Source organism: Nycticebus coucang, chromosome X, assembly GCF_027406575.1.
Source record: "Nycticebus coucang isolate mNycCou1 chromosome X, mNycCou1.pri, whole genome shotgun sequence".
In the NCBI taxonomy this organism is placed as follows: domain Eukaryota; kingdom Metazoa; phylum Chordata; class Mammalia; order Primates; family Lorisidae; genus Nycticebus; species Nycticebus coucang.
The window spans coordinates 111,610,868-111,638,152 of NC_069804.1; the positions used below are offsets into that span (position 1 = coordinate 111,610,868).

The window sequence follows — 27,285 nt, forward strand, 5'->3', positions numbered from 1 at the left end:
GTGACGTGGGCGATGCCTGTGGCTCAGTGAGTAGGGTGCTGGCCCCATATACTGAGAGTGGCAGGTTCAAACGTGGCCCCAGCCCCAGCCAAACTGCAACAACAACAACAACAAAAAAAAAAAAAAATAGCCAGGTGTTGTGCTGGGTGCCTGTAGTCTCAACTACTTGGTAGGCTGCGGCAAGAGAATCACCTAAGCCCAGGAGCTGGAGGTTGCTGTGAGCTATGATGCCACGGTACTCTACCAAGGGCAACAAAGTGAGACTGTCTCATAAAAAAAAAAAAAAAGTGAAGTGATGGATACATTAATTAGCTGGGCTGAATCTTTCTACATTGTATACAAAGATCAAAATACCAAATTGTACCCCCTAAATCTACATAAATATTTGTCAATTAAAATTAATAATATAAACTTTCCTCATAACAAACACAAATAATAAAAAAAAGGAACTCTAAAAAAATAATTCTCAGTCCCTTAGAAACTTTGTAAACACTAGTCCAAGATCCTATGTGTCAGGAAGTATTTTCTATTCCAAATTCCAGGGCTATCAAAGCATATAGTGCTTTTAGTGTCTAATCAGTGAAGGTAAGCAACCCACCCTCAAACCGATCTCTTCTCTCTCATACACACCCTATTCTCAGAAATGGAGGGAAGAAAGATTTTTGCCCTGGCCTGGACCAGCTGAGGCTTTAAGTCTTAGTGTGTTTGTGTAGGAGGATGGGGATGGGAGCTTTCTTTCTTTTTCATGGCATCATAGCTCCCAGCAACCTCAAACTTTTGGGCTCAAGACATCCTCTTCCCTCAGCTTTCCGGTAGCTGGGACTACAGGCACCCCCACAATGCCTGGCTGTTTTTTAGAGGCAGGGTCTTCCTTGCTTAGGCTGGTCTGGAACTCGTGATCTCAAGGAATACACCCCCCTTGGCCTCTTGGAGTGTTAGGATTACAGGCATGAGTCATCTTGCGTGCCTGGCAGGATGGGGGCTTTCTGACTGCTATTCATCTACCCATTCATTCAATTTATTAATTCAACATATATTTATTAAGTAACCTACTGTGTGTTGGGCACTCAGTAAAGTGATATCATCTCCATCCTACCAGTGGCTTCTCCCAGGTCTCTCAGGGTGTTTGGAAGCTCATACTTTCTTCTTTTAACAAGGTGACAATTAAAAGAGTAAGAGCTGATGTGGGTGAGAGCAGGAGGGTGACTGAGGTAGTCATTGAAGGGAGGCATGGAGGAGCTGGATTTTCTCAAATCATTCAAAGTCCATTTTGTTTCCCCTACTTGTTGAGGCTTTTTCTAAATGTAAGACCTAAGAGCAGCTAAAGATGGGACTTAGGGGCAACTGGAAGACCGCCCTGGGCCCAAGACTGTACCTTGAGTACCAGTGACAATTCTAGAGCACAGTGTTTCAATCCCCAACACAGAAACTGAATCCTGGACTGGCTACCAAGGGGCCCCTGCCAGCTACTGGCTCTGAAGTTGGTTTTGGCTCTGGGCTAAGTCGGTGTAAGTTGAGGCCCAGGTTCCTCGCTCAGCTCAGCAGCTTGTATTGATCTCCACGGCTCTTTTGTCTCCTCCTCCCCAGTGGAAGCCTCTCCCCCTCTTCCCCTCTCTCCCTCTGCCTGTCAGGCTCTTCCGCTTTCCTCCTCTGCTTCTAATGAATTAAAATCTCCAAGAGCCACTGCGTCTCTGGTAGTTTTACAAAACTGTCCTTGCTCTTTCTGCTTTTGCCCAATCAAGGGTATCTTTGCCTGAGGTCGTAGCAGATGCTGTTAGTCCTGGTGATATGATTGCATAGCAACACAGAGTGGCTCCGAGAGGGGAGGAGGAGGAGGAAAAAGAGGACAGGGAGGTGGGAGAGACAGAGGGAGAGTGTGCTGTACAGCAGCTGTCGGCATCCCTGTCTCAGGGACTTCTTTGCTGATTCACAGAGGCAGCCCAGCCCCAGCTTCCCAGCTTCCAGCTGCCGCCTGCTTCTCAGACCTGATGGAATCAGAAGGTAGGCCGTAGAGAAATTATTTCCAAGCCTCGCCCTTGTTTGCATGGCTGAGGGGAGAGAGCTGGGTGGGGGGGAATGGGGGGAGAGAGAGAGAATGAATGTGTGTATGTGAGAGAGAGAGCTCGTGTGCCTGCCTGCCTGTATGTGCCTTTGGGGGAAAACTTGCATTAAAAAATGCCCACAATGAAGTAGCGACCACTTGAATTCATAAAGATAAAAAGATGCCCGGAAATAGAAACTCAAGCTAATTTGGGCAAACATGGTCTAAAATGAATAAGAGGAAGGTTTATGGTTTGCTTCTTTGAGAAGAGAGGAGTATTATTTATTTTAGGTTCTCAATGACATGTTTTTTTGTCCAAGGGTAGATTTCCTAGCAAGAGGGAAGGAAAGATGTGTGGAAAGCACTGGCTAAAAGGGGAGGAGAGAGGAAACGCGGGACCTTGGAGCAGATTCCCTGAACCAATGAGTATTCTGGCCAGCAGACAGGACACAGGAGTTCTTCCCAGAAGTAAACTGGGATCTGACCTAAGAACCTGGGACTGAAGGGCTCATCTCATCTCTGCATTTACTTCCTTGTTTTCCCTATTGCATCTCCCCCCCACCCCCTGTTGTGTTCTCCCCTGATTTCTTTTCTGCCTCCAGTAATCAGGAGGCATCTCTCTACTCTTGAAAGGATAGCCTGGAGTGGTTTGAAATAGGGCTTACTTCTCCTGGAGTCCAGCACCCGATCTCTTTCTGCTCTTACCTCCTTTGCCAGCATTAGGCCAAGCACCCCAGTCCGGTAATTGGGCCTGAGACTGTATGGGTAGTTAAGGTTTATCCTTCCTTTGGTAATCAGGTCGAGACAGGCCTCACGATGTTGGGTCAAAGCAGGTGGCAGGGCTGGGGTGGGGTGGCATGGGATAGAAAAGGGGTGTCAGCAGCAGCTGCTGCTGGCTTCCACTGAGAGCATGGTGTGTGCTGTCCAGAAAAGAGCATACTTTCATGTTTTCTTTTTGATTGTTCAAAAGAACAAAAGCCTTTAAAAGGCTCTATGCTACTTCATCTTAACTCCTGACTTTTGCAAAGAAATTCTTATTTCTAGATTAAAGGCCCTCAGGTAAATCACCTTTTAAAAAGCCACGTGGAAGCCACAAGCCTCAGGAGATTTGCCCTTTAAGGTTTGGGTGGAGAGAGCATTCCAAGAATCTCTGGGCTTCTTAAGGAAACCCCCCTGGAAAGATGGTGCTGGAAATGTTAAATATCCTCTCCCTGAAAGAAGACTAATCCTTTCTTCCCCTGGGTGGGCAGGCCTCTGTCCTGTGTAGTCTTTCTTCCAGAAAACTATCACTGGAGGATGAAGGCACAAGAAAGAGCTCCTCTTCCTACAAGACTTGTACTTCTAGGCATTTACCCCTAGCTAAGAATCTCTGAGCCCCAGGTCAGATCACCTTTCAACTCTGCAATTATTTAAAAAGCATGATTTGAAGCAGCAAATTTAGCAAAGGCCCCAAGCCAAATAAGGACAGATCTGGTATGCAGCCCTCCTAATCTAGATGCTCCGAAGTTTCTGATGTTGGATCTGCCACAGTGCCAAGCAGGATGGGGTCCCGCTAATGAACCCTGAGATGATAGCCTTCTAAACTTCTCAGGGATGCTCATTCAGAGGAAGCTCACTCAGTGGAAATTACACTATAAAACTATATTCCTTTATAAAAGGGTTTTAAACACACATCAGCAACTAAAATAGCAAGTGAGATAAATCCTTCTAGGACAGCATTTACCAAATCAATATTTTACAGAGCACTGTTCTCAGAGAATGTTAATAGATTCTGTTTTAAATAAGTGTGGAGGGTGTGTGTGTACACACATGCATTCTATGCTCTGATAATTTTTTGAAAATGCTTCTTAACTAAATTCTCCTCTTGGAGAATCACAATGTGTATAAAGTATAGTAAAGGCTCTGAGAAGTACTGTTGTAAAGTAATACACTGTTGTTTAACCCAGTGTATCCTAAACTGATTTGACCAGGGAACACTTTTGTATATGGCAAACACTTTAGTACCTTATAGATACGGTTTAGGGAATTGCTGCTGAAAAAAAAAACCAAAAACCCTTAATGAGTTTCTTATTTCACCCATTATTCAACATTCAAGATTTTAATAAACCTTTTCCCAAAGGCAAAAAGAAAAAAGATAGAAAAGGAAAAGAAAGAGCTATAAAGGTACGTGGATAAAACTTGTGAAATAATTGAGTCTAGTCCAATATTGCATTTTTAAACATGAAAAAACCCAAGAGGTTAATCAAATTGTTCTATTTCCTGTAACTGATGAGTATCTGAGATTTTTTTCCTGATTCCCAGCCCACTGCACCCAACTACTGCTTCTCTAGCAGGTTTCCTCCTGTGAAAATAAAGCAGGATAGGGCAGCGCCTGTGGCTCAGTGAGTAGGGCGCCGGCCCCATATGCCGAGGGTGGCGGGTTCAAACCCAGCCCTGGCCAAACTGCAACAACAACAACAAAAAAAAAAAATAGCAGGGCGTGTGGCGGGCGCCTGTAGTCCCAGCTGCTTGGGAGGCTGAGGCAAGAGAATGGCGTAAGTCCAGGAGTTGGAGGTTGCTGTGAGCCATGTGACACCACGGCACTCTACCTGAGGGTGGTACAGTGAGACTCTGTCTCTAAAAAAAAGAAAATAAAGCAGGATAATAAAGCAGATTTAGGGAATAATCTTTAATTTTGAGGACAACATTTATATTTAATACATTTCTCTTAATATTGTGTTATTATGCAAAAGTTATCAACTTTCAGCATGGGATTTATCGTATTCTTTTAAACAATGTGTTATAAAACATTTTGTATATTCAAAAAGGTATAAAAACTAAGATAGTGAAAATCGGGTACTCACTGCCCAGTTTGAGAAGGAAACATCCCCAGTAGAGTTGAAACCCTTCATTGTCCTCCTGTGGTTAAAGCACCTTCTCTCCCTCTGAAGTAATCACTACCTTGATTTAGTGTTCATTATTCCCATGCATTTATTTATCTTTTTACAACATGCGTATAAGTATTTAAACAACATATACTAGTACAGCTTTATATGTTTTTGTCTAGTTCTTTAGTTTTTTCTTTTGCTGATCACCTTACCTTAAATATTACTGTTTTATATGCTTTAAAATTTATGTCAATAGTATATTACATATATCCTTTTGCAACTTGTTTTCTTCTATTCAATTCTATGTTTGTGAAATGCATCTATGTTGTAACATGTGGCACTAGTTCACTCATTTTTTTCACTATTGTATATCCATTTAACTAATATACCACACTTTATCCATTCTGCTATTGATGGACATTTAGACTATTTTTTTAGTTTTGAACGATCACAGTTGAGACTATTCTGGCCATTCTTGTGTAGATATTATTTGGTGACTACTTCTACTTGGTAGATATCTAGGGTGGAATTCTTCCCTGTCCCTGATGGGCCATGTGCATCATTACCTTTGGGAGATATTGTCAAATTGCTCTTCAAAATGGTTTGCTAACTTACACTCCCACCAGCAGTGTATAAAGGTTTCAGATTTATTGCATTAATCGGCCCTTAGAACAAAATTTCTCCCTCACTGATTTTTTCAGTGGAAAATAAATTTTATTTCTCAAAATTGCTTGACTACTAACTTCTCAGGAATACATTCCCTTATTTCCATTTGTAAATGAGGGGGTTGGCCTAGATGATCTCGTATTTCCATTTGTAAATGAGGGGGTTGGCCTAGATGATTTCAAGTTTGGCAATCTGAGTTTCTGTGTTTTATTGATTAAGTGAGGCACATCTGAAAAGGAACCTTGGCTTTTGGCTACATTGCAGGTATTTTTTTAGGAGCATATAACAAAGTTTGGTATCAATAAAATGTATGTCTCCGGCTCAGCACCTGTAGCTCAGCGGCTAGGGTGCCAGCCACATACATCAGAGCTGGCAGGTTCCAGCCCAGCCTGGGCCTGCCAAACAACAATGACAACAACAACAACAACAACAAAAATAGCCGGGTGTAGTAGCTGGTGCCTGTAGTCCCAGCTACTTGGGAGGCTGAGGCAAGAAAATCGCTTAAGCCCAAGAGTTTGAGGTTGCTGTGAGCTGTGACACCACAGCACTGTATCAAGGGTGACATAATTAGACTCTGTCTCAGATAAAAAAAAAAAAAGTATGTCTCCTGTCTCTTACTGCCATGCTGTCCGGTAGAAAAGCAGTGCTGTGAGAGGGAGAGCATCATGTGGTATTACCCTGAACTGGGGAGAGGAATCCATAGCTCATGGGAAAGGGGTTCTTCACCCCACTGCCCTCTGTTCTTTCTAGAACTTCTCTATCTTAGAAATCTTCCTCATTTCTTGATTTCCTCTCCCAAGAATAATAAATGCTTGTTGTATCAAAAGCAAAGAATATAAAGTAAAAAGGAGAAACCTCCTCATAGAATTCTTCAGAAGTAATATCAATGAACAAAAAAAGCCCAAACTTTCTTTCTGCACATATGCACATGTAGATTTTTAAAATGTTTTTTAATTTCTTACAACAAGGCTATAAGGTAGATCTTTGTGTTATCTCTGTTTTACAGATGTGGGGACTGAAACGCAGTAAGGTTAAGGAGCTTGTCCAAATCTGTGAAGATAAGAGGCAAAGCCAGGATGCAAACCGGAGTGTCCTGGCTCAGAGCCTGTGCCCTTAACGATCATCTGTGTTGCCTCTCTGACAAATCTACTCACCAGTCCCCCTTGGTAGACGTTCAAGTCAATTGCAGATTTTTGCCATTGCAAACAATACTGCAGTTGATGTCCTTGTACTTCTGCAAGTCTTTCTGTAGCATAAGTTCCTAGACTTCTCCAGTTTTTAGGTGGAAAGAGCTTATTCATTTATTCATTAAAAACAAAAAAAAAATTATTGACCTCTCAGCACTGGGGAAGCTCTGAGCTCAACTTAGGAGGTTTGACCAGAATGTTATAGCTCAGAAGCCCTAGAAAGGTCAATTAAGTGCTTTGCAGGGTTTGCCAGCCTGGTGCTTCCCCAGACCCCAGACTCATTGAATCCTGTTTATTCTTAATTGCTTGTGTCTTTGCCCAGATAGTGGCACAACTGATTTGATTCTGGAGCTCCCACTTAGTGGCCCATAGTCAAAAATCTCTACTTGCTAGGGGTCAGTGATTACAATGCCTCAGATCCAGGGTTGTAGAATTTACAGAGGCAGAATAGTATAATGGTAAAGAACTTGTATTGTGGGACACAACTACCTGGGTATAAACCCCAGCTCCTCACCATGTATTCACAGTATGACTCTGACCAAGTTACTTACTGTTTCTGTGCCTCCATTTCTTATCCACATGATGAAGATAACAATAGTAACTACTTTGTAGGATTGTCTTGAAGATTAAATGAATTAATTATGTAGACTGCTTAGTTAATATACATAGTATATAAAACATGCAATACAGTAAGTTTCAACTGTTATGATTTATGTGGCTATGGAAAAGCTGCCACATCAATATTTCCATAAAACAGTTGAAGACCTCTGTGGTGTTTTGAAGCAGAGAGGGGAGGGAGGAAGGAAGCAGCTATTATTATTATTTGGGGGGGGAGGACAGAGTCTTACTATGTCGCCCTCAGTAGAGTGCTATGGCATCACAGCTCACAGCAACCTCAAACTCTTGGACTTAAGCGATTCTCTTGCCTCAGCCTCCCAAGTAGCTGGGACTACATGTGCCCAGCTATTTTTTTGTTGTTGTTGTCGTCGTTGTTGCAGTTGTCATTGTTGTTTAGCAGGCCCAGGCCAGACTCGAACCCCTCCAGCCTCGGCGTATGTGGCCAGTGCCCTACTCACTGAGCTACAAGCACCAAGCCAGAGGCAGCTATTATTAAATAGGTAAAATGTTCACATGGTTCACAATTCAAAAAGTACAAAAGGATATTCAATAAAAAACTGTATCTCCTATTGGGGCTTTCGTAGTGTGAGTAATGATTCTGTTTCTCAACCTGAGCTGTGATTATATTGGAATTTTCTTTGTTATAATTTAATTTACTTTACATATACACTTTATGTGCTTTTCTTGGTACATATATCTCTTGTTTTGAAAAAGAGGGAAACTTTGTGGAAAATCACAAAGGAATGAAGGGAATTTACTCTCCTCTGTCTAGTAGCTACTCAGTTCCCTTCTCCAATGGTAACAGGTTCTTTTGTATACTTCCAAAAAATATTTTATTGCATATATAAGGACATATTTTAAACATATGAATGCCTTGATTTTTTTCTTGTTTTCTTTTTACTTAAAATATATCTTAAGAGATCATTCTATATTGGCACACCAAAAGTTCTTAAAAGCCCCACTCCTCAATACTGTCACATTAGGATTAAATTTCAACATGAGTTTTGGAGGGGACACATATTCAAACCATAGCACCCACATAGGGTATGGATCATTTTATCCCTTAAAAATTTTGTTGTTGTTGTTGTTGTTATATATCTTTTTTTTTTTTGAGACAGAGTCTCACTTTGTTGCCCTTGGTAGGTGCCGTGGCATCACAGTTCGCAGCAACCTTAAACTCTTTGGGCTTAAGTGATTCTCTTGCCTCAGCCTCCCAAGTAACTGGGACTACAGTCACCTGCCACAATACCCAGCTGTTTTTAGAGATGAGGTCTTGCTCTGGCTCAGGCTGGTCTCAAACCTGTGAACTCGGACAATCCACTCACCTTGGCCTTCCAGAGTGCTAGAATTATAGGCACGAGCCACCACACCAGGCCATTGTTATATATCTTATTTCCTACATTTGACTAGTGGAGACAAATTCTGATTCATCTCCAATCCTTCATAGCCTCTGCAAATTAAAAGGAGAAATAGGAAAAGAATTAGTATGTGCAGGTAGTGATTGGGGGCAGGATGGAGATAAAGAGGCAAAAGAATCTTTGAGGATAATAAATACCACTGGCCCAAGTGGCCCAGGTTCACTTGTACCTTAGCATCTTCTTTTTTTTTTTTTTTAATGTCAATAGGTTTAGCGTTACAAGTGATTTTGGTTATATAAACGAATTGTATAATGGCGAAGCCTGGAATTTTAGTGTACCTATCACCCAAATAGCATACACTGTGCCTGATGAGTGATTTTTTTCAGTTCTCACCCCACTCCCACCCATTCACCCCCTTTTTGAGTCTCCAATGTCCATTATACCACTCTATATTTCCCTGCATACCCATAGCCTAGCTCTCAATTATAAGTGAAAACGTGATATTTGGCCATTCCTGAGTTACTTAACTTAGGATGATGACCTCCAGTTCTATCCAAGTTGCTACAAAAGACATAATTTTGTTCTTTTTTAAATACACACCCACCCTATATTTTTTATACACTCATCCATTATTAGATACTTACATTGATTCCTTATCTTTGCAATTGTGAATTGACAGCACCTTCATCTGTTACATGGGATCATAATTCTGGCTGGGACTGCCTTAACGGGTTGTGGTTAGGATCACAAAAGATAGCATAACAGACTATACAAGCATGCTATACAAATACAGGGAATGATAGTATTTTGAAGCATGGCAACTCTTAAGCATGAACATTAGCAAATGGGGAGGGGGGAGGATGGGTGGAAGGAGGGTAATTGGTGGGACCACACCTATGGTGCATCTTACAAGGGTACATGTGAAACTTACTAAATGTAGAATATAAATGTCTTAACACAATAACTAAGAAAATGCCAGGAAGGTTATGTTAACCAGTGTGATGAAAATATGTCAAATGATATATAAAACCAGCGTATGGTGCCCCATGATTGTATTAATGTTCACAGCTATGATTTAATACTAAATAAATTTTAAAAAAAGCATTAGCAAATGAAGGCCTAGAAAGGTGAAATGACTTGAGTTTCCAGTCAGGGGTAAAGTCTGAAAATAGCAGAGGATGTTCATGCCGGGACCAGAAGGAGCTTATTCCTTTTCTTTTTGTGTTGGGATTAGAAGGGCTGAATTATCTGACTTCCTGGGTTTACCTTATTTTGTTTTGTGAAGCATTGACCTGACATCAGGTTAGTAGAAGAATAAGAAGAAAGTAATTTACTCTGGATAGAAGTGAATCTCAAGAGAAGAAAAAAGAGAGAGTTCGTGGAAGAAGAAATACAAATGGGGGCAGTGCCTGTGTCTCAAAGGAGTAGGGCGCCGGCCCCATATGCCAGAGGTGGCAGGTTCAAGCCCAGCCCTGGCCAGAAACAGCAAAAAAAAAAAAAAAAAGTAAAAAGAAAAGAAATACAAATGGCCACTAAAAATGTGGGGGGAAGCTAAGTATCTCTGCTAATTAAGGAAATGCAAAGCAATCCTCTAGATGTCATTTTCACACACAAAAGTTGGCAAATAAGAGTGTATTCTAAATTTCTAGAGAAATTTAGAAATATGTATTATATGCTTAAAATCAGTTCCATACCCTTTGATTCAGAAATTCCTCCCCCTATGGAACAAATTACAAATATGCACAAGGATGTTCATTGCAGTTTGACTTATACAATAAAAGAACCATAAACGTATGTCTAATTGTTAAAATGAATTGTGGTATATCCATTCAGTGGACTACTATACAATAGTGATTATAGCTAACACTTATTGAGCCATGTACTGTTACCAGACACTATGCTAAGTTATTTAAATGCATTATTAATTGTAATCATTAGAATAATTCTATGAGGATGGCATTATTATTATCCCCATTTTGCAGATGAGGACACTGAGAGATGTTGACTTGTCCTAGGTCGTACTGCTAATAGGTTGAATAGAATGGATTTGACTCTAGGTCTGTCTGACACCAGAGCCTGTAGCTTCAACCACAGTGCTGTACAGTTTCTAAGCATACTTGCCAAAAGTGTGTACTCTTATTTTATTTTACCAGTGCAGCTGATGGAAATCATGTTTTAGAGCAATAGCTTATGAAATTCTAAAATAACTGTGGTATAATGGCAAGTGTAAAAAGCAGGATACGATATTACAGATAGCATATGATGACAATTTTATTTTAAAAGTACATATATTATTTTCATAGAAAATATTTCTATTATTTTCATAGAAAAACTTCACACCTATTAGTAATGGTGATCTCTGGGTGGTGGTATTATAGATTATTTTTACTTTCATCCTTATGAATTTTTGTATTTTTTAGTTTTTCTATAAAGAACATGCATTACTTGTGTAATCAGCAAAAACAAAAATATTAACATAAGAAGGGGTCTGAAAGCAAGCGTTTTGTAGCCTTTATGCTTATAACACGTCTATAGCAATGACTTCATTTTTTTATCTGAGTATATCTAATTCTTTTATGGTATCTGATCACAGAGGAGCCATCTTCTCAGTCATTATTTGGGGTATCTTTGGGGATGAGGAGCTATGTAACTGTGAAATCTCTAGGGACTTTTACTGCAACGAAATATCTTTCAGACCACAAACTCTTGTACCCTTATGATCTGTAATAGTCCCCAGTTTTTGGACCATGCACCTCTGAGGATGAGGAAGGGTACTTAATGCAAGGAGTCCACAGATCTTTAAATGTATAAATGTTTTTCTCACTCTGTAAGTTCTAAAAGTATAACTACTATTGTGGGTGTGAGTGGGTGAAGTGAGGTTTTCTTTTTTTCTTTTAATGTTAAGAAAGGGCCCTCATGCTGAAAATGTTGGGAACCACTGGAATACAGTCTTAAAAATGGTAGCTATTTAATCATCTGCATCAGGAATAAAAGATGTTCAGTTCCTGCCCTTTTGGATCAGAGTTTGTGTGTATGCCCACCACTAAATGAGATAACCTTTATCATTTCATCACATTTGTGTGCATTCATTGTTAATTGGTTTGTACATCTAAAATGTGTGCTTGTATCTCTCCTTTCTAAGCTTAGCTCCTAACATCTAAAGCCAAATATATCTCAAGCATAGCTTATTATGTAACACTGCCCTCACCCCCTACCACACGAAATTGCTCTCCTGTCTTCCCTCTCTTGCAGTTGGCAACATTATCTACCCAGATCCCAAATGAGAAACTTTTGACTCTTTTATTTCCCTCTCCCTTCACATCCAATTGATCACCAAGCCCAATATATTTTACCTCTCCAGTGTACCTCAAAACCATGCTGTGTGCTCCATCCTCACTCTAGCTGCCTGCCTATTATAACAGTTTCTCAATGGGTTCTTCCACTAGGAGGTTCACTCCAATAAGGCAGGTTGAGGGCTCTTTCTGAAATGCAAACCTGGTCATGTTACTCCCTTGCTTAAAACCTGTGCCTCCCTACTGTCTGCAAGATAAAGCCTGAAATCCTCTGATTGTCATTCAAGGCATGGCCCAGTCTGGCCACAGCCTCATTTTCCAGCCTCATCTCCTGCTACTCCCAACAAGGCACCTACCTTGTACTCTGGTCACTCCTAACACACCATACATTTTATTTTGTGATGTTTGGAATGTACTTTTTTGTTTTATCTTCTCTGCCAAATGACAATCCTTTCTCTTTCCTGAGTCACCTCAAGCACATTTCCTCTGGGGAGATTTTTCTTGACATGACCAGACAGAACTCACCTTTCCCTCATCTGTCTCTTCACTCTAGACTGTAAATACTTTTATTATTAATGTAAATAATACTTTATGGCCTTTATTTTCTCCATGCTTGTTCTTTCTGTGTGCGAACTCCTCAGGGGCAGGCCCCATGCCATTTTCATCTCAGTGCCTTTTAAACTCTAGCCATACTGAGCACACTGTTCTCTGAACATGTTATGCCTTTTTGTGCCATCCACCTTTGCACAGGTAAGTCCAACTTCCAAGACTGCTATTAATCCTTTTAAGACTCATCTCAAATGTGGTCTCTCTGAAATCTGTGCACATTCTCAGGTAGAGTTAGCTTTTCCCCTACTCTGTGCTCCCTTAACCTTGTGGCCAAATCTTAATTATAGCATTGGACACATAAGCATTTTAAATATCAGCTTACATGACTGCCTCCCTATCTCTCACCCCTAACCCCAGGCTATAAAATCTCAGATAGCAATTCATCTTGTGTCTTTAGCAGAAAGCACTATAGGTAAACAATAAATACTTATCAATAATTAAATAAGGTCTTTTGCAGTTCATGATGGCTTGGGTAGGTCAACAAAGTTTGCATACTTATTTGCATAATTGATCCAGGCACCTCTGGGTAGATGCTAGATTCACGGGCCTTTTCTAGATCTTGATTCTAAATCTTTCCTTGATACTCTTCCAGGTGCTTAATGCTCAACAGTCAGTGCACTGCCCATCCTCACCCCCCATGAGCCTTGGTTCTGATGCAACCTATGGTCATGCAGGGATGCCCTTATACCCTCCCACGATGTCATGAGTGGCGGGCAGCTGACCAGTTCCATCACAGCAGCAGCCTCCGAGGCACCTGCCCCCAGTCTCAGGTAAGATTCTGATAGTAAAGGAAAGACCTATGGAGAATAGTGGACAAGGGATCTGTGTGTCCTTTGGGTGCCCGTGCTTCCTAAAGCTCAGGGGCACTCTCCATATACATGAAACTCCTTGGAGAGTACAGGGAATCCTGCAGGCCCATCACTTACCACTCATGAGGCCTGTTACGAGGAGCACAGGGCAAGGAAGAAGTTTAGGCTAGGCAAGCCAAAGGACCCACTGTGGCAGAGAAAGGCTGGTTCCATGTTAACTTTCTAAGGGTTACAGGTCTAAAGAGGTCCCAGACGAGTGTGATCTTTCAGGGCATGGTCTAGGTAGGACAAGGCAGGACCTTCCCTTGCTGTGGCTTCTCTTTGGAGTACCTCACACATTCTGCACTGATCTCTTTCCTGTTGTTGGCTCTTCCTCTAAAGTTCCCAGTCTTCCTCACAGCTCCTCGCTTGGCCTCACTTAGAATTCCCTGAGCTTCCTACCTGCCTTTCATCTCTCTCTTCTCTCTGAGGCATTCCATGGTGGTGGTGTGTGTGTTTGCCTGTGTGTGTCAGTATGTGGGTAGAGGATATGTGAGAGACAGTAATCTAGAGAGGACATCCCCCTTTTTTGACAATGAGGGAGATGAGGGAAAATTGACTGGAGAAGGAAGACACATAAGCATACTTTGGGTTGTACTACAATGCTTTGGGGTCCAGAGGCTTTGGCGTGTGAGAAGTGCTATGTCTCTTGAAGTCTCACAGATAAGCTGCAGTGCTGAATCACTTCTAGAGGAGCAGGCAGCAGCTGAACATACAGGGTGGAGATAGGGAAGGAGAAAGGCAGTGGGGACAGAGAATGTAGATGCTGAGAAGGTCTTTTGGGGGAGAAGAATGAGGGAAAGTTAAGGTCTAGAGAGGCAAGAGTGTCAGGTCCTCCTGAGTTATTTCCCCATGTCTAGCCAGAGAGAATTGCTGCTTCTAACATATTCTTAAAGCCAGGATCAACTGAGAGTCCCCAAGTAACCTACTCCTTCCCTAGAATGGGACTTTCACAGAGTCAATGGATTGAAAAGCCTAAGTCCTTCCAAAAAGCTTGCCCCACTCATGGTCCACCCACTCCAAGCTTCATCACCTAGGCAGGAGGACCCGAGGGCTTCATTTTATGACTGCAAAATGGTATGACCCAAATCCTCTCTTCTGCCATGACCAGTTTCTCTTCTTTCCTCTGGCCTTTGTCTCAATGGCTCAAGGGATGAGTAGAGAGCTCCTTATTGAGAGCTGTGTGAGAAGAAAGTATCTTGGCTACAGAAGTGAGAAGTAGAAGGCAATTGATAGGGAGAGGGAAAGAAAATGATTACTATTCGTTTTTTGTTTGTTTCTTTGAGACAAGGTGTTGCTTTGTTGCCTGGGCTAGAGCGCAGTGGCAACATCATAGCTCACTACTACCTGAGTTTGAGCGATCATCCTGTCTCATCCTCCTGAGTAGCTGGTACTACAGGCAGGCACCAACAACCCAGCTAATTTTTTCTTTTTTTTTTCTGTAGAGAGAGGGTCTCGTCTTCCTCACAGTGGTCTCCAACTCCTGAGCTCAAGCGATCCTCCTAGCTTGCTCTCCCAAAGTGCTAGTATTATAAACATGAGCCACTACACTCAGACAATTACTATTTGTTATTTTCCTATTGTGTGCCTGGCTCTGCTAGGTGGGACTTGAGAGTATGCAAGGGAACTAGGAGAGGAAGAATAGGGCAATCGGGGAATAGTACAGGAGCCAGGTAGGGGTTTAGGAAACTAAGAAGGCTGGAGAGAATGAAAGGATAATGTGGGTGGAGCCCAGCTCATCGTGGGTGCTTCCCCCAGAGCCAGGACAGCTTCTTTGTGGCTGGGTCAAAAGGGACCATTTCTAACTCTGGGGCATTCTCAGTCTAGTGGACTCTGAGACTGGCTTGAGCCCAATTATCTTAGCACAAGTGAGACCACACCCCCAAGCTATAGGCACTCCCTGCTCTTGGCCTGCCATCCACTGCCATCTCCCAGCCAGCCCAGTTAGCTCCACCCCAGACCCCCAGAAAGGGTCAGGCAGCTGTTCCAACTATTCCTGTAGGTGGGCCTCAGCATGGAAACAATGTAGAACTGTGGAAAGCCCAGAAGACTCTGTGGGAGATAAATGAGGATGGGAACAGAACCCTTTTTGGTCAAAATGAAGTGTTTTCCCTCAGTGCTGAGGGGTGGGGGCCCAGCTTGGGAATGTTAACCTTTCCATGGGAAAGTCTGCTAGAGAAGTAAAGTGGCTGCTTCCAGGAGGTAGCCCTTCCCCTTGGGCCAGTGGCTTATAAGAAGGGGCTTCCCCCACCCCACGCCCAGAGTAACACAGGTGGGGCAGGGAAGCCTCCCTGGCACTGGTTCCCTGTGTGGAGCTGCTGGTTCCATAGTTCCCTTTCAACCTGAAGAGGTCCAAGGGGATGCCTGTAGAGCAGGGGCTCTCAACCTGTTGGTTGCAACCCACAGGGACTGTATTAAAGGGCCACAGCATTAGGAAGGTTGAGAACCACTGCTGTACACCATCCATTTCCTTCTGGCCTCAGGTACAGCAAGCGGTCTGAGGGCTATGGCTCTGCCTCCACTCCTCTGTCTGCATCTTAAGACAGGGCAGAGCACACCCTTATTTTCACAGTGGGCTCCAGTGAATTTCCTGGGTCCTTCACTCATCCAATGATAATCAAATTCAGAGGGATTCTGCTGCCCTGGCTTCCTGATGCTGCCATCCCATGGCTCTCTCCCCACACAAATTTGTCACACAAATTCCTCACTACCTCTGAGTAGGCTTACTTAATTGAGGACAGGGTTTATTTCCCAAGCTCATCCTCCTGCCAGACCTTGGGAAAATTGCTTACCAGAGGTTTGTCACCAAAGTGGTCTGATGCTTTGTTTCCACCTCAGGGAAGGGGTGGGCTCAGAGGCAGAGTGAGCTCTTTGTGTCTTCAATGGAAAGGGAAAATAAATCAAAAGAAGCTACTCTCTGCCTGCCCCTCCTCAGCACCATGGAATGCCCAATCCCACTCCTGCCATCCTTGCCAGCCTGGGAGGGTCATCCTGGCCCCGGTGTGGCGGGCCCAGTTGGGAGTGAGCCGGAATTCCCCACGGACAAAGCTCTGATTCACCGGCCAGGCCCTGACATAGCCGCCCCCTCCAGATTCCTGGGGGGTCAGTAAACAAACAGGGTGACAGCCCCCGCCTCCTGGCCTGGCTCAGCTCCACCTGCCTCCCAAGTGGACTTGCTTTGAGCGTGTTGGGACTCTGCCTGCCCGCGGCTCACCAGGCACTCACTGAGTCTGGATTCCTGTTGAGGGATAATCATGGAGCTGCCAGATCCCGCCACAGACCCCCCAGGCAGCACAGGTAGGGTCAGTGCATGGGGCGCAGGGTGGCTGAGTTTTGAACTGCATTCCCTCAATTCCTTTTCATGTTGTGAGCCTTGATTTTGATGGGACATCAGACTTCCTAAATTGCCTGGACAGTCTTGTATGGGGAGGAAGTATGTTTTTTTTGGGGGGTGCCTCAAGAGTCTCAGCCACTAACTAGCAAGTTTGTTTTCTTTTCAAATGAAGACAGGTGGATAGACAGGCAGGCTACTGTGTGAGTCTCCCTAGGCTGGAGTGGAGCAGCCTGGACTGAGATTTCCTCCTTCTAGTTCCCTATCCCTCTACTTACTCCTGCCCCCTTCTTGGGCAGTTTTGGCTCTGTGCTGTAGGTAGCTACCTTCCTTACAGCTATTTGCATAACTTCCATTCCTCTAAACTCACAGTTCCCCCATAGGACCTTACCAGTGCTCAAGAAACCAGGTGATGGGCTTTGAACCTGAAGGTCTAAGACTAGACTTTGGCAGGCTCCATGACTTGACCTGTTGACTGCCAGCTCTGTTCAGGGTCCTTTGCAAATATTCACAAGCAGTACTCTTTAGGACTATGTCCAGGCTTCCTGACCAGTGGGAAGTGCAGGTAGGGAAGGTGGGCAGGAGACATCAAGGCTGAAATCCATTTGGCAAGTAGGACACCTACTACTGATAGTTCTCGCTGGCTGGTCCACTTCCTCTCTGAATCTTTATGGGGCAGCTCCTCACCTTTATTTATTTATTTATTTTGCAGTTTTTGGCCGAAGCCAGGTTTGAACCCACTACCTCCGGTATATGGGGCCGGCGCCCTACTCCTCTGAGCCACAGGCGCTGCCCTCCTCAGCTTTCTTTTTCTAGAAAGTTGCGCAAACTGTGGGACCCTAAAGTACAAGTCTACAGCTTACCTGGAATGCTATAGATGCCCAGCGTTTGTGCAGTTCTGAGCAGCTTCTTGCCTAACATGAGTACTTCCAGGTCCCCATCTGGACAGTGGTCCTGGCAGAATTCATGATAATAAAAGTAATAATTACAGTAGACATCAGTCTATGCCACTGGCCTGTATCAGGAGAAGAACTGACAATGAATGGAGCCTTTCTTCATTTCACTCCCTGAAGGAACACACACACACACACACACACGCACACACACGCATGCACACACACAAACACACACATACACGCTAGGACTTCTGAACCCTGGAACCAGCCTTTCTCTCCCCTTGTTCACACTTGTTTCACTGTTAGCTTGGTGCTGACCAGGGTGTGGCTCACTCTGAGAATCACGGGATGTCTGTGTTTCTGTCCAGGTTAGAGCTGCCATCACTACCCCTACGCCTCCTCAGGATGGTGCTGGGGTTCCCTGCCTAAGCCTAAAGCTGTTGAACAGGTCTGTTGGTGCCACTGGACCCTTAGAGTCACCAGCCATGAATCTGTGTTGGAATGAAATCAAAAAGAAGTCTCACAACCTCCGGTAAGGCCTGGCCCCTAGAAACAGATGCCTTAGCAAATCAGCCTGGATGCCATCTTGGGCTCCTTTTGCCACAGCAGCTTGTCATTCTTCTCCCCACCTATGTGTCCCCCTTTCTTCAGCCCCACTGCCTACTTCTCCCTTTCCTACTCTGGCGCTGTGGAACTGTGTTAGAAGTCAGGATATTTGAATCTGATCCTCAGTTTTAAATAATTGCATCACCTTCGACAAGTTGAGTTCTCAGAATTGTAGCTTCCATTTTAATAAAAAATGAGTGGAGGAATAATTCTTATGACAGTTTAGTCCCAAGGATTCAATTAAGATGTGGAAACACTTTCAAAACTTAAAAGTGCAAATGAGGGAAAGAATTACTCCCTCCTCCTCTTCCTCTCATAGCTGTCCTCCATCTTGGTAGGTCTCATCCATTTGCTTTCCCATCCTTTCATGCCCTACTCCCATCCATGAGTTATCAGCCCACCAATTCCTCTCCAGACTAAGGGAAACTCAGTAAGAGCTTGAAGGCAATTTCTATCACAGTTTTTTCTCTTTCCCCTACCCCTCTGTGTATGTCTTCCACTTTTCCTCCCCACCCCATATCATCAAAACCTAAACTCCTGGTAAGTTCTGGTGGGGGTTGAGGCTGTATGGAGAAGTTGAAAGAATGTAGGCTCTGGAGTTAGATAAATCGAGGTTAAAATCATAACTCTATCAGTAACTTAACTGTGTGACCTTCGGAAAACTACTTAACCTCCCTGGGGAATAGTAATACCTACCCCTTAAGGTTGTTATTAGAATTAGCTGAACCAATAATTTAGGTAAAGAGCTTGGCCCAGGTGGTAGAGAGGCAATGAGTAAAGACAGTTATTGTTTTTAGCTAAGGGAATGGGCTCAATGGCTGCACACAGCATTGGCCAGCCTCCATCTTCCTATCCCTTGGAGGGCGGGAGGAGGCAGACAGAGATGATTATACGGTAGAGACCTTTCTGCTTCTCTGTCTCAAACCTCTAGCCAATGTTTTGGTCATGCTTTCAATCCCCTTAGCTGTTTATATTCATACGCAACCTACACGTGTTTGTGCCCGCACTCAATCACCCAACCTACTCTTTCTGATTATCACATCCTCTACTGCTCACAGGAGAGGCTCAGAGGAGTCTCTGTGATGAGTAGTTTGGCGTGACTTGAATTCTGCCAGGGCAAGAGGGGAACCAGATGGTTGTCACCCTTAACATCCTTGATCAATTTCTGACCTTCCCTGGTTTGCTGTTTGGCACTCAGCTGAAGTAACTGAGGTCCACTAGTGGCATTTTAAGCCATTCAAGTTTGGAATGCCTCCCTACCCAGGGTTCTACCCACTGCTTTTACTACTGTACTCCATGTGGAGGTACCTGGGGAGCCTCTGCGGGTGGGCAAGAGCAAGGGCTCCAGGCCTTCTCCAACTTCTGGCAGAGCAGCTCCTTTTGAATCCATTTTCTATATTAAAGTTTCACTTAAGTGTTTGTTTTGGGGAAAAAAAATGTTTTGCCATTCATCTTAAAAAGAAGATTGAACATCACTGATCTTCCCATTGTGTGCAGTGCTCGCTTAGAGGCCTTCTCAGACCACAGTGGAAAGCTTCAGCTGCCACTTCAAGAGATTATTGACTGGCTCAGCCAAAAGGATGAGGAGTTGTCAGCTCAGCTGCCCCTACAAGGGGATGTGGCCCTGGTGCAACAGGAGAAGGAGACACATGCGGTAGGTTAGAATCCTGGATACTGTGGTGCATGGCCTCTCAGCTGGGAAGGAATCACTTCTGTGATACCCTCACAGACAGGCACCCAGCTCTGCATAAACACCCTCAGGGGTCCTCAAACTTTTTAAACAGGGGGCCAGTTCACTGTCCCTCAGACCATTGGAGGGCCGGACTATAGTTTAAAAAAAAAACTATGAACACATTCCTATGCACACCGCACATATCTTATTTTGAAGTAAAAAAATAAAAGGGGAACAAATACAATCACACCGCCGCATGTGGCCCGCGGGCCGTAGTTTGAGGACCCCTGCTAGGAAGCTGTATGCAGTCCTACTGGTCTGTGAATAGCATGCCGTGGACTAAATCAAATCTTTCCTTCTACCACTCCCATCAAGTTCTGGCCTCTCTTAAGGTCCTTTTCTGTTTTTTCAATGGGGGACACGGGGAAATGAATGCTAAACAACAACAAACAACAAAAAAAGCAGAATACAAAACTGAATACAGGTGGATCTCAGTTGTATAAAAATGTATACAGATGTGTGTGCATGTATACACACATAATAGCACAGGAAGGGATGAGATCAAAATATTAACAATGGTTAACTCTAGGTAGTCAAATTGGAGTTCTCTTTAATTTTCTCCTTCATACCTTCCTAAAATTCCTAATATTTGTAAGATGTGTATTATCTCTATAGCTATAAAAATAACAATATTTCTTTAAAAATGAGAACAGAATGTGATATAATGCAGTAAGAAAATAAACTATAATCATGTGCCACAACATGGGTGAATCTTAAAAAAAAAAGCCAGATACAGAAAGAGTACCTATTGTATAATTCCATTCATGTAAAGTTCAAAATTAGGTAAAACTCAGTCAGGCACAGTGGTGCACACCTACAGTCCCTGCTACTCATGGGGCTAAGATAGGAAGATCACTTGAGCCCAGGAGGTCGAGTCTAGCCTAGGCAATATAGCAAGACCTTAGAAACAAAATAGGTGAAAATAATCGGTGGTTTTATAAGTCAGGATCATGGTCACCTCTGAGAGGGAAGGATGGAACAGTGACTAGGAGGGGCCACCAGGGGGCCATCTGCGATGCTGGTAGAATTCTGTTTCTTGATCTTAGTACTAGTTACATAGGGCTGTACACTTTTGATTTGTGTACTCTGTATATTTCAACAAAAATTTTAATATAAATCCTGCCCATCCTGGTTTGATTTCTCTAAGTCCCTTACAAAGGACTTTCTGCATATTCCAGAAAAGCAAGATCCCCACATTTCTCTCTACTGTGTGGCATAGACAGACCCATTTCATACTAAATAGAGCTTTCAGTGTCAGAGTTATTCTTCTGCCTATAGGAAGGACTGCATGTCTTTTTGTCTGGTAGCTCAAAGATCCCTGATAGTGTCAAAGGGTCAAGTCACATGGAGGAGAAGAAAGGTTATCAATTGCAGAATAGAATGTAAAGCAATTGAAATGCTTTTTTTCCCCCTGTTGACCATATTGCTAAACTCCACAGGCCTTTATGGAAGAAGTCAAGTCGCGGGGCCCCTATATCTATTCTGTACTGGAGTCGGCTCAGGCCTTTTTGTCCCAGCACCCATTTGAGGAATTAGAGGAACCTCATTCTGAGAGCAAAGGTGGGTGTCTTCTGCTCTTCCCCCTTCCTAAGCTATGTACTGCTAACCAAATACCCTCTGCCCTCCCCAAATTCATTTTCTCAGCTTTATCTAGGAGGGTAGTTCTGTCTAGGAGTTGGTCCAAAGTTGGGGAGGAGCAAGATTCATAGTTCAGGAAAAAGTATAGAGAACAGAGCCTGGAGCAGGGGTCACCAGCATATGACCCAAAGCTATATGTGGCTCTCTGGACCATCACATGTGGCCTTTTAATGAGGCATGAAAAAGAAAAAAAAAACATTCAAATGAATTGAGCTGAGAATAAATGCAGCAGTATGCCCTTTAAAAAAATACTGCTTTATTCCAACACAGAGGTGTTAGCCTGGGATTTGGGGGCTCTAAATCTGCTTCTAAGAGGAGGTCTGAAGGAGGAAGAGGAAATCTACAAATTAGGAGCCTAGGTGGAAGAGCTGGTTACATTATACCGAACTTCTCCTGGGCTGAGTCTTCATAAAATGCCTCCCTTCTTTGGATGGAAGTGGGCCACAGACACAAATGCAAAATTACATTCCAGGGCCATGTGAACAAGACTCTGGATGATTCACCTCAGTACACCACTTAAAATATTTTACTCATTTTTTACCTTGCCCATTAAATAAAAAAAAGTGGAAATCCTCATGATACAGTAAGTGGAAAAAAAACAATGTGGTCTCTTGACAGTAGTGATAGATACATGAACCAACATGTGATGCAATCATACAGTACTAAACATGAGTGTACACGTGTGCACACACAACACACACAAAGTAAAACTGGGGAGCCCTAAACAGAATTGGTGAATTGTGTCAGTGTCAGTATTCTGATTGTAATATCATACTATCATTTTGCAAGATGTTACCATTTGAGGAAACTGGGCAGAGGGCACATGAGATCTCTGTATTATTTCTTACAACTGCATGTGAAACTATAATGATTTCAAAGTAAACTAATTAAAACTAATTAAACTAAACTAATTAAAAAATTAGTTGAATTTTTTTTTAAAAATCTTGAATGTGCAAAAGGGCTCAACCATGGAAACATATGTAATTGTGCATATTTGAATATATACACAAACATGCATGTGGTAATGTGAGCATGCACACAAACGCACACACTTTATAAAGGGCTGTCTTTGTCTCTGTCTTTCCCTGCCCTGCCCCTGGGTGGCTGGCCTGACCTGGCTTGCTGCCTGTCCTTACAGATACCTCCCCCAGACAGAGGATCCAGAATCTTAGCCGCTTTGTGTGGAAGCAAGCAACAGTGGCCAGTGAATTATGGGAGAAGCTGACAGCCCGCTGTGTGGACCAGCACCGTCACATTGAGCACACCCTGGAGCAGCTGTTGGAGATCCAGGGGGCAATGGAGGAGTTAAGCACTACTCTTACCCAAGCCGAGGGAGTCCGAGCTACGTGGGAGCCCATTGGGGATTTGTTCATTGATTCACTCCCAGAGCACATCCAGACTATTAAGGTATGTTAGGTCCCCTCCTTGACTGTAGTCAAACCTGAGACTTAGCTCTGTCCCCAGTCCCTGACAGTGTTCTTGCTGCTGAGACTCCATTGTTGGCCTGGACTACAGATGGGCCTCTTGGTTTCTATGCTAAATTTGGGCCTGATTTAGACTGAGTCTCTTCTGGTTTTCCACTGTCTTCTCTTTCCATGATGTTTTCTGAGAGGAGAGGAAGAGGATAAGGACAGTGGCCACCCACAGCTTAGCCTGATTGCCTAAATAGACATGCACCTAGGTAGTTTTGTTGTAACAAAACCTCTGGATGAAGAGGGAGGAGTGGAGGTGAATAAATAATGGTTCTTCTTTTCTACTCTTTGCTGTGGCATTTGGGTCCTGGTTCTCTAGCTATTCAAAGAAGAATTCTCCCCCATGAAAGATGGAGTGAAGCTGGTGAATGATCTAGCCCACCAACTTGCCATATCTGATGTGCATTTGTCAATGGAGAATTCCCGAGCCCTGGAACAGATCAACATCCGATGGAAACAGCTACAGGTAGAAGAACAGCTGAGAGGGAACCATGGGGACTTGCCTCAATATAATTAGATGTGGGGGAAACTTCTCCAGGTTCAAAGGAAATGAAGGGGTATGGGAATGGGACCTGTGTGGGAAAAGAATAGTAGAGAACATGGGGCCCAAGAATGGGCTCCTTAACCTCTAATCTTCATGGAGTGATTGGAATGAAGAAATGAGAGACCTTTCTAAACTTGGGCAGACAGGGGCAGAGAAAATGAATGTAGGCTGGAATTAGGGATGCTCTTCTCTGACCCTTGGGAGTCCTAGGGGAAGACTAGGAGTGGGGGGATGAAGATGACAGAAAAAATTGGAACCAGAGAAAAGCCAGCCGATGAGGGAGCTTATAAAGATTCATAGGGTGCTGGAGATCCCACACTGCTAGAATGAATCTACTGACTTCCTACCTGTTCTTTCCATAGGTGTCAGTTGGAGAGAGGCTTAAACAGCTCCAGGATGCCCACCGGGACTTTGGGCCGGGGTCACAACACTTCCTCTCCTGTACGTGAGACAAACTGGTCTTCGCTTGGCAGAACCTCAGCCATCTTCCAAGAGAGTCTGTTCTTGTCCCTGGGGGCATGATGGGAGCCCATACATTGACATCTGAGAAGCAGTAAGGATAATGCAGTGTAGGGTAGTAGTTAAGAGAATAGTATCTCAAATCAAGAGACCTAGATGTGAGTTATAGCACCTCAACTTAATAGCTATGCAAGCCTGAAAAAATAGCACGCCCTTTCTGAACCTCAGTTCTCCCATCTGTAAAAAGAGGGAAAAAGTTTTCCTTAGCTCATTGGGTTATGGGAATTAAATGACTTTATTTATTCAACAACATTTATTGAGGGCCCATTGTGGGCTGTATCAGTGAACAAAACAGACAGAAATCCACAATACAAATAAGTAAAACTCTAACAAATAAGGAAAATACATCTAAGGTCAATTGGTGACAAGGGTTATAGAAAAAATTAAAGCAGGGAAGGCATGGATAGGGTGTGCTGGACTTCACGGGGGAGGTGTTGCAATTTTGAACATGGTAGTTAGCAGAGGCTCACTGAGAGGGTGACATCTGAGCAGAGGCCCAATGGAGGTGAAGGATTGAACCATGTGGAGGACTGAGGGAGAAGCCTACTAGGCAGAGCGAACAGCAGCTTCCAGGCCTTTAGGCCTGAGGAGCAGCAAGGAGAAAGAAAGCAAAGACGGGAAGAGCTGAGGAAGACAGGGCCTTGTAGGTAATGGGAAGAACTTAAGATTTTATTTTACTTTATTTTATTTTTTTGAGACAGAGTCTCACTCTGTTGCCCCGGCTACAGTGTTCTGGTGTCAGCCTAGTTCACAGCAACCTCTAACTCTAGGGTTCGCATAATCTTCTTTCCTCAGCCTCCCGAGTAGCTGGGACTACAGGTGCCCTCCACAAGGCCCAGCTAGTTTTTCTATTTTTGGTAGAGACAGGATCTCGCTCTTACTCAGACTGGTCTCAGACTCCTAAGCTTTTGCCTTGGCCTCTCAGAATGCTACGATTACAGGGGTGAGCCACCGTGCCTGGCCTGTATTTTATTCTGAATGTAGTGGAGAACCTTTGGCAGAGTTTGACCTGAAGGGTGGCATGATGTGCCTTATGCTGCTTGGGGGCAGGAGTGGGAGCAGGGAAACCTGTTAGGAGGCACATTGCAATAATCCAGGCATAGGATTATAGTGGCCCAGACCGGGTGAGTAGCAGTGGAGATGATGAGAGTATACAGATAAGAAAATTAGATATATCCACAAAGCATTGAGCATAGTATCTGTCACATAGCAGGAGCTCAAGAAATATTAACTGTGGTTAGTAGTGTTGTTATAATATTCCCTGCCATGCAGCTATACCTACAGATGGCTTTTGTACCCAGGTAAACTGCAGTGGGCAGGTTGGCCAAGTAACCTGAGCCTCTCTTAAAGATCTGGAAGATAAAGACACAGGGCAGAGAGAGGCATGAGTTCCTCATGAGAGAGAAATGGGCAGTGCCATTTCCCAACTGTCCCACAGGACTCAGAAGCTTAACCTTCTGGGGGAAGGGCTTTGAGCCCCAAGAGGAAAGTAGGGTCCACTTCCTATCCACAGGAACAATCTAGCTGCCTGCAAGTGAATGGGTAGAAGTGGTAGCCTGCTCAGGAAGAAAGAAGATTGTCAGGGTGGCCAAGGTCAGATTCATACCCTTGCCATATCTCTGGTAAGTTAGGGTAACAATGAAAACCTCTTCCTCTTCCCTTGCACTAACATCAGGGAGAGAAGTATGTTCATTAGAAGTGGTAGCCCCACCCTCAAGGGCTTTTGAGAGCTGGCAGTGAGTCAGGCATCTCCTTTTGGGCTTGATCACCTCTTTGGGAGGATAGAGCAGCAGGGTGGCCAGGGGCCTAAAGAGCAGTAGTAGAGCTATGCTTGCTTTCTTTCTCTTTATCAGCCTCTGTCCAGGTTCCCTGGGAAAGAGCAATTTCACCCAATAAAGTTCCCTACTACATCAAGTGAGTGACCATCTGAATCAGAAGCGGGTCAGTCACCTGCCCATTCTCCTGCCACCTCCTCCTCTCCTATCCTTTTGCTACCCATCCCTGTCACTCCTTGTCTGTTGGGATTCCTCCATCAATTCCACTTTTTCTCCTACTCATCTCAAGAGCACAAGATTTGACCTAGATAAAGTTGAACCCTTGTGCTATGGGATCTTTAGGGTTCACCCTGGGATCCTGCACCTTCTTGTGTCCAATCTGTCAACTTAGAGGTGTGCACACATGTGTGTATATGGGGGGGTGAGTGGTATCGACACTGGTGCTATTGATGCTTTTGTTTGTAGCCACCAGGCTCAGACCACATGCTGGGACCATCCCAAGATGACAGAGTTATACCAAACCCTAGGTAAGAATGTGGAGTTCTCATACAAGATGGGGATCTATACAGCTGCCTTTGTCCTATAATGTCCATCAAGAATGAATGGATAAAGAAAATGTGGCATAATCCATATAATGGAATATTATTTAGCCTTTAAAAAGAAGGAAATCTTGCCATCTGAGACAACATGGATGAACCTGCAGGATTTTATATAAAGTGAAATAAGGCAAGCAAAGAAGGACAAATACTACATGACCCCACTTACGTAAGGAATCTAAAATAGTCAAACTTATAGAAGCGGAGAGTAGAATGGTGGTTGCCAGTGGCTGAGGGCAGGGGGAAATGGGAAAGGTACAAAGTTTCAGTTATGCAAGATGAATAAGTCCTAGAGATATACTGTGCATCAAAGTGTCGATGGTTGACTGTACTGGATTGTATCATTAAACATTTGCTAAGAAAGTAGATCTTCTATTAAGTGTTCTTCACACACTTGATCTTAGCCAAAAGGCCGAGAAGCGATGTATATTAAGTGTTCTTATAGAAAATAATAAAGAGGGGAGGAGGAAGCCTTTAGAGGGGATAGATGTATTTATGGCATCGATTGTGGTGGTGGTTTCACATGTGTTTGTTCGTTTGTTTGTTTATTTATTTATTTATTTATTGAGACAGATTCACTTTGTCACCCTTGGTAGAGTGCTGTGGCATCACAGCTCACAGCAAACTCAAACTCTTGGGCTTAAGCGATTCTCTTGCCTTAGCCTCCCAAGTAGCTGGGACTATAGCTG

The 27,285-nt window shown here is 43.6% G+C and overlaps 1 protein-coding gene across 6 annotated transcripts in view; it reads left to right on the plus strand.

Annotated features, from left to right (window-relative positions):
- DRP2 (dystrophin related protein 2) overlaps positions 1-27,285 on the plus strand; it is a 66,253-nt gene that overhangs the window by 17,935 nt on the left and 21,033 nt on the right. For 3 of the 6 annotated variants that reach the window (XM_053580959.1, XM_053580961.1, XM_053580962.1), the window contains exons 1-10: positions 1,725-2,001; positions 13,232-13,409; positions 18,083-18,246; positions 19,818-19,974; positions 21,492-21,612; positions 22,829-23,097; positions 23,482-23,628; positions 24,069-24,147; positions 26,079-26,139; positions 26,466-26,527. In XM_053580959.1, coding sequence (XP_053436934.1) covers positions 13,293-13,409; positions 18,083-18,246; positions 19,818-19,974; positions 21,492-21,612; positions 22,829-23,097; positions 23,482-23,628; positions 24,069-24,147; positions 26,079-26,139; positions 26,466-26,527 — 1,177 coding nt within the window. In that variant the 5' untranslated portion in view covers positions 1,725-2,001; positions 13,232-13,292. Of the gene's footprint in view, positions 1-1,724; positions 2,002-13,231; positions 13,410-16,695; positions 16,785-18,082; positions 18,247-19,817; positions 19,975-21,491; positions 21,613-22,828; positions 23,098-23,481; positions 23,629-24,068; positions 24,148-26,078; positions 26,140-26,465; positions 26,528-27,285 lie in introns of those variants that run through there. The other 3 variants (XM_053580960.1, XM_053580963.1, XM_053580964.1) reach the window with 3 other exon arrangements.